Source organism: Leptosomus discolor, chromosome 4 (genome assembly GCF_034619465.1).
Source record: "Leptosomus discolor isolate bLepDis1 chromosome 4, bLepDis1.hap2, whole genome shotgun sequence".
NCBI classification, from domain to species: Eukaryota; Metazoa; Chordata; class Aves; order Leptosomiformes; family Leptosomidae; genus Leptosomus; species Leptosomus discolor.
The window spans coordinates 31,135,811-31,148,943 of NC_141394.1; the positions used below are offsets into that span (position 1 = coordinate 31,135,811).

General features: G+C 36.2%; 1 protein-coding gene across 2 annotated transcripts in view; it reads right to left on the bottom strand.

Annotated features, from left to right (window-relative positions):
• Nucleotides 1-13,133, bottom strand: part of GRID2 (glutamate ionotropic receptor delta type subunit 2) — a 730,540-nt gene that overhangs the window by 197,801 nt on the left and 519,606 nt on the right. For both annotated transcript variants that reach the window (XM_086464050.1, XM_086464049.1), the window contains one exon: nucleotides 10,032-10,151. In XM_086464050.1, coding sequence (XP_086320176.1) covers nucleotides 10,032-10,151 — 120 coding nt within the window. The remainder of the gene's footprint in view (nucleotides 1-10,031; nucleotides 10,152-13,133) is intronic.

Consider the following 13,133-nt stretch of genomic DNA (forward strand, 5'->3'; position numbering starts at 1 on the left):
AGAAGCAAAGATGAGATGGAAGAAATACAAAGAGGCAAAGCAGCAGGTAAATGAATTTGCACACAAAACTGCCAAAGATAATACACATAAAGGGAAGCATGATTAGCATAGGACAGCAGGCTGTGGCAGTTAGAGCAAAGAGGTAACTCTGGCAATATCTGCAGTCACACTGGGATTGCTCATGAAACAGCGAATGGCCCAGCCATAACAAAACAACCCTAATTTCTTGCTCTAGCCATGACTTGGCTCCTAATCTCTGGTTTTGCTTTGCTTCTTTAGCTGTCTCTCTTAGATAGAAGTGTCAGATAAATCCATGAAAAAACAAGGAGCTTTATTTCCAGGGGTTTAAGGGAGACACCATTGCCTGTACCATGCACTTTACTCCCTATATATGTCTCTGCAAATAAGTTAATGTTATTAGTTATAGCTAGTAAGTTATTTGTTTAAATCTAAATGTTACCAACTTCAATTGTTTTTAAATCAATCATATCAGTTTCGATATATTATGCCACATTTTTCTAAACCAAGTCATAAAATGCTTTACATATATGATCAAAATTAAAATTAATTTGAGCTTAAATTTCAAGACGAGACCTTCTGCAACTTATCTCATCCTATCCTTTTCTGTTTACACAAGAAAAAATATTCTACCTACTGCTATACTTGAGAAAGAAGCAGCCATAATTTTCACAGGTTTTGAAAAACGGAGAGAAGTAGTATCGGAAGTAACAATAAGGCTATTCTCTAACAAGTGTCTCCCACAGGTGCCAGACACACCTTGCCAAATTCCTTAAAAAACAATATTTCCCACCATTTAATTCTAGCCGAAAGAGTTTCAAAGCCTTGTTAGTGCTTACAATTTCCTGAAAAGCTTTATTTTTCAGAAAAAGAGGTTCTATCAAATGAAATTCATTCTGTTTACCAAGATGAAAATGTAAAGTATTTGAGACTTAAATCATATCACTTTTTCTACTACTTCTGCTGTTCATTTTAAAGCAGGAATACACCATGACAAGAGCATTTATTATTAATTTAATGTAACTTACCCTTTGATTAAGGCATTATATCATAACTTTAGAACAGGCAAAAATCTGAGCACTGTAATTTTAAGGCTGAATCACAAAAATCTTTCAACACTATGAAAGAACTATAAATATTATGAAGTCATTGAAAGCTTCATCATCCTCATCTTTATTATTTGTAAAGAACTCAGAAGGTGCAGGGAGGTGGCCCTTACCAATTACATAGAATTAACTTTTTATCTTTGGAAATCACTTTTAAGATTCTTTTAAATGCAATATTGAGACAAAATGACATATCATTTCTACTTCTGAAGTTCTTTTGGCAGATAAGAAAACGTAATTGAAAACTTTTACTTTGCAAATTATGATTTATGCATAATAAACTCTACCATATTTTGAAATACATGAGCTGAGTAATTTAGCTGGAAACTACAGCGCATTGTAAATAATGATAGAGCATCAAAGTTGAAATGACAGGGAGACTTCTCTTTATCTTCTCAAGTATCGCTATTAGTTTCTTATCTGACTTAAAAACACCACAACAAACATTGATTTACTGTACTTTTAGCTGTTGTGCTAACAACAGTGGAAAGCAATTTCCCCAGTTTGACGTGTCATTTCTCCTCTTTCTCCTTAGCTAACCACTGTACCCACATGCATTTTCTGGTCCAACTCAAATGTGAGACTCCCTGTCGACTCAAGTGTTCTTCCTGATGGGCACCACTCTCCTCTCACCAGGGGACAGCTGACCCTTGACTCTTTGCTAATGTAACTCTTTCTGACACTTGCCTATAGATGCCTACGTCCTTCTGATGAATTTAGGAGCCTTTAGCAGCTTCACGGATGTTTACACATTTTTGCCCACTGCAAATCTACTCCGACGGCTGTGGAGGCTGAGGGTGGTAGATATTACGTAGATATATATATATAGATGGATATACAGATACATACAGAATGTTCTCAGTGGAAATCCACAGGCCATGCATTTTCACTGAATTCAATTACCAGATTCCCAATCAGCTTATGACTTAACTAGCTCTTCTACATTCCACAGACTGTGGAGTGAGGACTAAAGGTGTAAAATATTTGGGTTTGGGTTCTCTTTGCTTTAGTAGAAAGTGAATACTCTATGGCCACAGAGGCAATAGTCATTGGGCTTATCAGGACCACATATCATACTGCAGGAAAATATTGACTACTACTGTCAACAAAATATCATTCAGCATCATGCTCAATGAAATACAGTCTTTCCAAAAGAAATCCACCCAAAACAAACCACCAAAACCAAAAAATCCCCACAATCCACTCCCCAAAAAAACCTAAACAAAAACCAAACCAGTTTGCTTTCATCTCTGCTATACATGAACAGTCAGTGTCTAATCAGACAGGATTTCATATTTTCCTGCTAATAGGTTAGCTTGGAACGAAGAGATCTTACTGTGAAAGAAGACAGTTCTGCCTACTTTAAAACTTGTACCAGCAGAGTTTTGCTCAATATGCGCCTTTCAGGCCTTTCATATGTACCATAGAGACTCCCTCGACATTCATCAGCCTACAAGACAACAAAGCCTTCAAGGAGAAGTCCCTCACAAAATGTGCAGATCAGAAACAATTTACCGAAAGGTTGGACCAGATGATCTTTGAAATCCAACCTGGGCTGTTCTACAATTCTGTGATTCATTACCATAAGGAGACACGGTTGGCAGGACATAGCAGACCATTTAATCGTGTTAGTCTTGGCTTGCGGTTCTCGAAGAAAAAAGAAATTTATCAAATCTTGAGAAATCTGTATAGATTTACTTCCATGGTTTATGAACAAAGATCTGTGTTATAACCCTTAGACATATCGCCATTCCCAAGGCTGTGCATTGAGCTCTTAATTCTGAGAACCAAACAATACCCTTCACCACCCTCAAAAGCAGAAGCTAAACGATTTCCTTCTTTCCTCCATTTCGTACTACCATCTCTTCATAGCTCCTGTTAAAAGCAGCAGCTCACTTTTTTTATTATCCCTCTCTCTGGCCTACATGGTTTTCCAATTACTATCAATTTCTGACTAGGATACCCAATTTACATCCAAATCTGGGTGGAAATATTTAACTTACTGAAGATATAGTTATTATCTCCCTCTTCACATGATAAATTAGCTACAACAGGCTCTTCTTTTGGATTAATGGAGGGTTAAATGCTCTTATTATTTCTTCCTACTACTGGAAAATATATGTTTGTTCCAGTTACAAGTACTTGTGAAATGAAGCAATTTTCATCACATGATAGCTTTGATTGAAAACAAACCAACTCTAAAGAGCAAGAGACAAGCATTGCAAACTTTTGAAAACTTTAATTCATTGAGAATCCCCACCTTAAAACAAGTAATTCCAAGTTGAGCTAAGTGTTTTATCCTATTAATTTCAAGGATGATGAACCACATTCTTGAAGCAGCACCCACTCAATGCTACCTTAAAGGTGAAGAGAAGTCCCTAATGGGATTTCCAAAATCATAGAAGCATTACTGCATGAGAGTTCAATGAAGCATTAAGTCCAGTCTTAAATCATACACCATTCCTTCCGACATTATTCAAAATGTTAGTTTTGAGGCACTTCAAAGTTCCCAAGCACTTCAGATCTCTGAAGCAGATTACAAAGCTAATTTGCTTAGCTGAAGTATTTGAGGATAAAAACTCACCACAACTTGCCAGCCAGTTCTGCAGATCCATGTTCACCGGGAGGCTTTCACAGCTACTCAAGCAGAAGAAAGAGCCATATAACCATAGCAAAGTTATTTCAAAAGTGGCCCAATCAATCATACTGAAAACTGTAAAGGGTTACTAGTTGCAAATGTTGAGATTGGAAAAACAAAAGTGATATAATCCCTTGGCCTGGTTGACCTGCAGCCAACTGCAAGCAGTTCAAGAGGAAGACAGGAACCCAAAAATGAAGGAAAAATATCTAATGGATACAAATCAAGTTTCACACACTACATTAACCTGACCAACAATCAAATCCAAATTTTCTTTCCCACTGTAGTTATTAAAAAAAACACCACAGTATTTCTGCTATTCAAAATTTTTCAGGACAAAAAAAGTCATGCTGCGAAAAAGAAATGAATGAAGTTCCATATCATTCTTTGCTCTTATGCACATTTTGAAGCACAGAAAGATCACACAGGAGCCTCTGTGCTTAGGGACTTGCCTAGCAGCATCAACAGAAAATGGGAGTCACTAATATGTTTCCTAGCTTTTTTTTTTTTTTCAAATTATTATTTTTTGACTGATCTTTCTCAAGTTTCCATTGTCATAACAAGATATTAGAGGAAATTAAAAACACAACTTTGAAAGTGGAAAATATTTCTCCTGTTCTTTGCTGTCAAGACAACTGCATTTTCTATAGGAGATGGGTAAAATGTCACCTCTTATCCTGATGAACAAAAATGAATAAAACTCATGAAGCCATATAATTTAAAGCACATAAAAAAGATTTGTCTCTTTCTAATGAAAGCAATCAGTCAAAATAGGCAGTTCCCAATCTACTGAAAGCAGTTTTCAGAAAGAACATTCATATGACAAGAATGGAAATTCTGAGCAAAAGAGAGATGGACTCATCTCTCCCAAAATTGCCAAGAGAAATACTACAGAGCACAGGTCCCAAGGGGAATTTCTATTTGACATCAATACTTCTCCCCAGGGTCCCATTGTACTCTCCCCTCCTGCCACCCTGCATTTTCCCTTTTTCCCCACTGTTCCCAACGCAGCAGCAACCCCCTCTTCCCTCCAGAGTGCTGCAATTACTCGGGGACTTGAAAGATTTTGGGGGGGTTTCAAATCCCACTCCTTTAGCCTTATAAATGTCTCTACTAAAAGCCATCCTACCTGCACGCTGAAAACTGGATAAACCTGTATCTTAATTATTTGAGTTTAATTTTAACCCAGACACTTAACCTTATTATTGTAGACTGGGAAATCTGGACACTAACTTGCCCTACAGCCTAAAATCACCTTTCTATTTTACAAGTCCTGCTATGTTCAAATGCCTGAGCACAGTGGAGATCAGCAGACGTGGCTGACTGTGCTGCTTCTAACGAGAAATAGTGGGATAATATGTTTCTATTGCACTATGTTTGCCTTGCCTTTGTGGGCATTAGTTTGGATTTTGAGTTCTGGGTGATTTTGCTCATAAACCTTATCCTGGCTCTCATGTAGTCCTGGCGGATGTCCTGCTCCACAGGTGAATAGTTCACAGGCAACAGGCTGCTCATAACACTGCCTGTGGTAGCAGCTCTGCTCTGCATTTATTAACAATCAGTAGAAGAAGGACTTGAACCTTGGTCTTCTGTACTTCTGTGGCAGCATCCACCCAAGCCACCAAATCCATCTCTGGCTTCTTTACTTTGCACTTGTTATGAACACTGAAATACTTACTCATCCAGACAAACAGCCTGGGGTCAGGGCAGGCACCTGGACAGTCCAGCACCAAGGTTTAAGTTTCTCTGCATCCTCCATCTGACTCAGAGAGTCCAAAACTTGACAAATTCTCCAGATGGTACACTATTGATTAATTTGAGTCACCCTGTCTCTCCCTCTCTGAAGTCTCACATTTTAAAAGAAAATGCTTTATTCAAAAGCAAAGAAGGAAATTTTTTAAACTTTTAATTTTTTTTAAAATTCAGGAATACAATTATGGATAGAGGCATTTTTTCCATTTTCCACTAGATTCAAATATGCATTTAGTTTGGCTTTTAAGCTAAACAGAAGTACACTTGCAAGCAAATCACAGTACTCTACTAGGACTAGTTTCATTGTGATAACATGCAAATTCCACACACTTTCCAGCCAAATTAAATTTCACTGAAGTTACACAAAAGATTTGCAGAAGCTAGCAGAAAATAAAGAATCAGTCACTGTATCTTCACCCAGGGTGTCTTTTTTCCTGCATGCCCACGGCTCTATCCTTACTCCAAGGCATCGCTAGGTGTCCTGAATGCAAAGAAAGCCTTGACATGGACATCCTAGTGCAGAGAGGAAGAGATGCAAGTGCCTGGCACATCACTTCATTCCTCACTGGGAGGAAATGACAGAAACAGCCTTCAGAAAATAAGAGAAATGCACAGGAGGTGAGTGTGTGCTAACAAGGATATGGAGGCAGAGCAAAATGCACCACGATCTCCAAATGTCCACACGTGGTAAGAAAATCAGTATGGGAACAGGAAGAAAGTCCCCTGAACTTCAAAAGGTGTAGCACAGAGCCTTTGAGGATGAGCCCGTTCGGAATTACGAGAAGCACTGGAAGAAACATGAAAACCACTTCATTTCTGTAGTGCTGTTTTTTACACCACTAAGATGCAAGACAGTACTCCTCTGAGCTATCAACTCCCTTTTGTTCGTTCGTTTGTTGTATGGTTATTCACAGGAATGGCAGCTTTTATTTCAACAGTATAGGTAAAAGTATTGCACTGAAATTTAAATGTCAAAGAATACATACCTAAATGTCAAATAGCAACAGACAAATGCCAACAGAGAAATGTCAGAAATTCACCCATGTCTCCCACTGAATATAACTATATCTGCACAAACACAAGCCACAGCATGATGTGTAAAAGCAAGAGTTTTTCTGCAGTTCCTTTGGGACAGTAACATCACTGGTGTCAATTAAATCAGTATCTGGCAGTGATCTGACTATATTACTCCAAGTACCCGACTCTGGCAACACATATAGCCTAAGCAATCCGTGGACTGCAAGGTGATGGATAACATTTACAGATGTAATAGTACAAAATTGTATTTCAGGCAAATCCCACTCCTGAATTTCCTAACTCGGCACTAGATGAAGGACCCCAACACAATGAGCTTCCACATGAATGCTCCCACTGCTTTCCAGGTGTGACAGTTGCCCATCAAAGTTGAAGGAGGGGACTTGCAGACAGTTTCTGCTAGATACGTGGCTTAATTTTGCCAATAAAACACACACACAAACATAAATTCTTGGTGTTTCCTAAACTGTGCTTTTTTTGACTCCTAGGGATACTAATCTGTGTATATAGTGAACTTTTCAGACGTAACCAAATGACTCCAGAACCCAAACAGAACTGACTTCCAGCAGAATTTGGACTCTTGAGAAATTCAAGTGCCTTTTAAAATTTTATTTCCTTTAATTTAAAAAATAAAATAAAATATCGATTGTTCCTCAAGAAAAAAATAAATTAAAAAATCTTTGCACACTTGACTTGGTGTGAACTTCTGGTCCCAATGACTTCAATGGGCCTTCTGTCGTGATTTCACCCTTCGTTATCTCCTATAAAAGTACTTAGAAATATGGTAATTAGGGAAGATGCATTTGTTTAGAAATTTCAGTCAGTTTGCTAATTGCAGCTGCTTCCACTAGGGTTGAGAAATAAAAATGGTAGTCAGACCACTACATGAAAAATACATGAAAATCTGAAGTGCACTTTAATTAGTGTAGCTAACAACAATATATCTGACTCCTGTAATTATTGTGGTTTGCTTCCAGCACTAATGGCTCACACACTGTAGAGTAAAATCTAATCAAAGATAAAATATGTGAACTTTTGTCAAAACAGTAAAACCAACATATGGCATTTTCCTCTTAAAAATTTTCTTGTCTTTGATGTAAATGTTTTAGGATCCCCAGCTATTTTTTTTTTTAACTTTGTGACATTGATTATAAATACCATATTTATTTCAAATTTGTTTACTTCTCAATTTAGTGTAAAAAAAATATAATTTCAAATTTGTTTACTTCTCAATTTAGTGTAAAAAGAATATAATATTTAATTTGAATTATTTTGAATTTTTTTAAAAGATGTTTCCAAGAACAATTATCACATTCTTACAATATATACAGAAATTTCTTTCTAAAGAAAGTTCCTTTCTCTACACCAGGACTCTGTCTAAAGCTTTCTCTGGATCACTGAATGCTGTTAAGAAAAAAAAATGGAACAGATTAAATCTGTTCTGCTCTGGACATTTTCTTCTTTTTAACCAGCTGCAGTGTATCACAAAACTCTAAGGACAGACATTCACAGTGCCACCTTCAACAGGAAAATTTTCTTATAATCTCTAAATTTAATTTGAAACGCTCATCTTGGCAAACATAAAAAATACATACTTTCAGTGTCTTTTTAACTTTGCTTTTCTCTTGAACAGAGTCTTGTGACATTGAGTGTCAGGGTCTAACTATATTCTGTGCAAAGCTCTTTTCTCTTTGACCAACTTCAAATCTACTTCCTTTCAAAGACAGTGAATGTCTCTTCATCCTTGGACTATGATAACGGGTAAACAAGTAAGGTTCAAAAAGCCTGTTTGTCCTATCTGATTGTTTTGCATGACTTATGTGTGCCCATGGTCATTAATGTCTTCTTTAAAGCTAAACTGTACCATAGTTTAAATTTGCACTATGAATCTAAATTATACCATCAGAAAAGAGTTAGAAAGGCTAGGAGGTCTTTTTGTACTTCTCTATTTCCAAGACCTATCTGTGAATCTTCTATCTTTTTGTGAAATGGAAGAATACAATTTAATGCTTCACTCACCCGTTCACCCAGACATGCCTGGAGTCAAAAAGAAGCTGAAGTCAACCAATTAAATTAAATTAAGAGATACAGATTTGTCTTAGGAAGGACTACCCAGTTGCTCTGAAGAATAAATAGCTCCTCGATCCATAGTACAGAAAATAAATCAAGTCAAAATATGTTGAAACAGACTGAATTTACAGGTGAGGAATAAGAACTCATCCAACATTCTGGTCACATAAAGATGTTGCAACTCCAAATATCAACAGGATCTAGCTCTGTTTAGTTTTCAAAGAATCTGTCAGGACCTCTGCTCAAGGTGATGTAACTATAGGTATGTGTGTACATTCAGGTATTGACAACAGATGAAATGGCAGGAATGGAAAAACAATTCCAATGAAGAGCAGCGAAGAAATTTCAAGAAAAACACTTAACTTCTTGCTTATCTCTTCTTTCTTTCAGAGCACTTATCTGTTACTGCAGAAGGTATGCAGACAAATTATGTACTTCATCATATTATGACACTGACACATGAAACCCATTTACATACACTAAGATAACTTTCTTTGTCATTTGCTTTCAGACAAGCATTTCAGGTTCTTCACATATAAAAACGAATGGGATCTGATACACTAAATGAAGAGATCTTGGTATTATCTTTCAGGTGGTCTCTCTTTGAAGGAGAGTTGCTCCTGGAAAAGCCTATTAATCTTTCATTTTCCTAAGAAGTGCCATACAATTTTTGCTGCTTTTGCCATCCCAGATGGGCAGCTGTCCAAAGTTAAGGATATGCATTACAAATGGAGACCTGCTTCCATCATTCCTTAAACAGGATCTAAATTTATTTTTACAGACTAGCAAAACTGAAATGCCAAGATAAAGTAGTTTTGCTGGAGATGTACACCATTTCCTCAAAAAATATAGGTCCAAGTAGTTGGACTGTGTCTGGCAGCTGAATACATAACATTACACTTATTCTGTAAAAGTTAAATTCTACATAAACATTTCATGTACTTCTGAAGACAAGAGATTACAGAAATTTTGTCTATGATTTGTCTATATGTCTAAGATTTTCTCTTTCTGTACCTATGAATTTTCTTCATCTAAAGGTAGCAGCATCTCACTTTGACCATAGGTATCAAGTGCCAATCTGGCTGATCTAAACATAATTCAATGTAAAATTTGCTATTTTGGAAATGGGTTGGAAATGGGTTGCAAGGGTTGCAAAACAACAGCTTTTCACTGGCCATTTGGGACAGTCGACCAGCAGTTTAACCATTCAGTATTACAAACAACAACTTGATCAACAAAACGTACTGCAAGGCTTCTTTGATAGATAGGTATCTAAGAGTTCAAGACTTTTCTCCCATTTCTTACTCTTCTTAACGATACACAACAGCATTTTGCTGTTAACAGGGAACACAAGAAAGGTTTTAAAAAAAATCAATAAAAACAGTCTCTTGTTTGAATATAGGTAGCCTCACCTTGCGGATGCCTCTGCCAAGATCTTCTCCATAATTTGTCCCCAAAATTTCAAAATGCACATTAGGATTCCCCCCATTTTCTGCAAATTCCAGTTCTCCAGTCAAGCCATTCACTCCACCCTGTTGGAAAAAAGAAGAATGGAATGAAAACTCAGTAGTAGACAACTATAATAACCTTTTGTTTCTCCAGGGGATTTGTGCACTAACTATGGAGAATACAAACACAACTACTAAAATTAGGACAGTTTTCCAAAAACCACATTTTTCTAAAAATTCTGAAGCTTAAATTGTTTCTGCATCATTTAAGTTTTTCACAGAAGAATCAAACTCAGCAATGCTAAGCAGATGTAATACAAGCAATAGTCTTACTCTTGTGCATTGGCACTCCAATTTTTGTTCTTTGACCCATCAGTGTATATGTATAGACATTCTAGCCTCATTAAAAAGAAAAGTTTCACATGTAATTTTAGTGGAAGCAGAACTAAAGACCAAGATATAAAAGAAATTGCACAAAAAATAGTTGTGGGGTTTTTTTTTCCTTCCCCCCATAAATGTTTCTCAACCAAAAGCAATTTCCACATAAGATCAGGTTGAATTTTGGATAAAGTCAGGTGTTTTTGGAGCCCAACATAAGTCATCTGCACAAACGAAGGCGGCCTTGTATAGCTGAATAGAGTGATTTTTCTGTTTTCCTCCACAACTCTTCTCTACCGCAACGAATGCATGAGATGAGCAACAATGCAGCATATCTTCAAGTTTAATTTTACTTTTTAAAATTTTTGTCAGAAGGGGTTAAAATACTCAAGATGAAACAGTGAATATCTCCTATAAAGAGTCAGAGATGAAAGGGCTATACATGCCACAGCAATACTCAAAATATATTCCAGGGTTAATTCAACATGACACACATTTCATCTTTGCATAAGAACTGTGATCACCTGAACTGTAAAATCAACAGAGCCACATGGAATGTCTACAATGAAAACCTTTAGCCTTAAAAAATTTCTTCAGTGTTCAGATTCAGGGCAAATTAGATGTTTAATCCACTCCCTCAAAAAAACTTGAATAATATTTTACGTATGTAGAAAAACCCCTTGCCTCTGGTGTAAAGCCATACGAAATGCATAGCTTTTCTTCAAAACATAAGGCAAGAGTTTTGCAGTTGTGATTGCTCTTGCAGTATAAGAACCTTACTATTTGAACTGAAAAAACTAGAAAATAGTCTCTTGCAACATAAACTACCTATATAAGAACATGAGCCTTGCTGAATCACGATTTTAAAAGCTCTACTCTCACATCTTCTGTTTGGAGAAAATTCAGGAAGGAGTAAAAAATTTGCATCTCCACTGCAGATTAGTATGAACTAACAAAATTTTGTCATCCTTTTATAAAACATTAATACAGCTGTAATAAATATATAGAAATTGATTGTTGAGAGAATGCCTTTAAAACTCACTAGAGACTTGTATTGTCAGGGAATAATACATAAACATTTCATGAAGTGACATTTTCAGTTAAAAACAAGATAATACTTTGTGTGTATATATGTATTTAATCTCTTTTAATCTTTTCTACAATATTTACTTTTTGGATGAGATACCAGAATAAAAATTTTTTAAAAAGGAAAATACAACATCCCGATTAAGAGTGCATCTGCACAGTCTTTGCAGGAAGACTCCAGGTCATTTCACCCCCAGTGAGAGAAAGCCAGGCAATTTTGATGCATGTCGCTACGGTTGGCATGACACTGAGGTTACTTATTAGCTTGAGCACAATCCTGTAATAATCACACCTTCATAGCTTTTAGATTAGGATTAGCACATCTCTGGCTATTTCAGAGTAAAGACAGAGCAAGCTTCTGTTTACCTGCAAAATTATCTGAACATATCCTACGGTAAACAACTGAGTTTCAATATAAACCTTTTCTGCTGACTTGAATTTGACTACATCCTATTCACGAACCAGAAATAAAAACCTGTTCCACACACCATTTTTCTCATACGGTGTCATCTGGCTTTCTAATTAATTAAGCCAGAATTTCATGGTACATGTGATGTGGAAATGCCCGCAAAGCAGCACAGATCTGGAAGGCTTGGGATCCCCATCTGACCCCCGAAAGCCTCCATCTGGCTGACTTGCCCTCCCTGACAGTATACACCTGTTCCTCGTCCTGCACCACACTGACCTCTTACTATATACTGCTTTTATTACATTATACTTCATATTTCCTATATAACTTCCTAAAACTTTTCCCCTCACAATGTGAGCTAAACCTGTGAGTCTGAGGCAGGTAAAGTAAGAAAATTATTTATCTGTTACAGATGACCTAAGATGCATCATGATTTCAAGTGAGCCACAAGCAGGGTCTGGAAAAATGAAGGGAAAACTCTGGAACAAAATGTAAAAGAAAGAAAATACCCAACCCCCCCAAAAAAAAAACCCCAAAAAAATCTGTTAACACAAATGCTTTGTACAGCAGAAAGTATTTTCCTTTTTTCTTATTTGATGACAAAGTAGCTTTAAATTGGGAACTTTCAGTACAGAAAATTAAAGGGACTTTATTTTCCAGACTGAGCGTGCTCCCAATAAGGGACATGAAGATAGAATCATGACTAAAAAGTAAATAATTTTGAGACTTGAGACAGGAATTTAAAATTTTAGTCAACTTTAGTCAACAAATTTTTTTATAACTTTTGTCCTTATTTGAGCAAATACGATTAAAAAAAATCATTTGAAGTTTTGAGACTTGAGACGGGAATTTAAAATTTTAGTCAACTTTAGTCAACAATTTTTTTTATAATCTTTGTCCTTATTTGAGCAAATACAATTAAAAAAAAATCATTTGAAGTTTTGAGACTTGAGACGGGAATTTAAAATTTTAGTCAACAAAATTTTTTATAACTTTTGTCCTTATTTGAGCAAATATGATTAAAAAAAAATCATTTGAAGAAGTATTCCACCTCAGTTGCACTTGAAGTAATGAAATACACTTTTAAGAAAACACAGGATTCTTTGGAAATACATGGCCCCTAACATATAATACAAGTTAACAGATATAACTACCATATTTTGGAATTGAATCTCTATCCAAACCCATTGTGT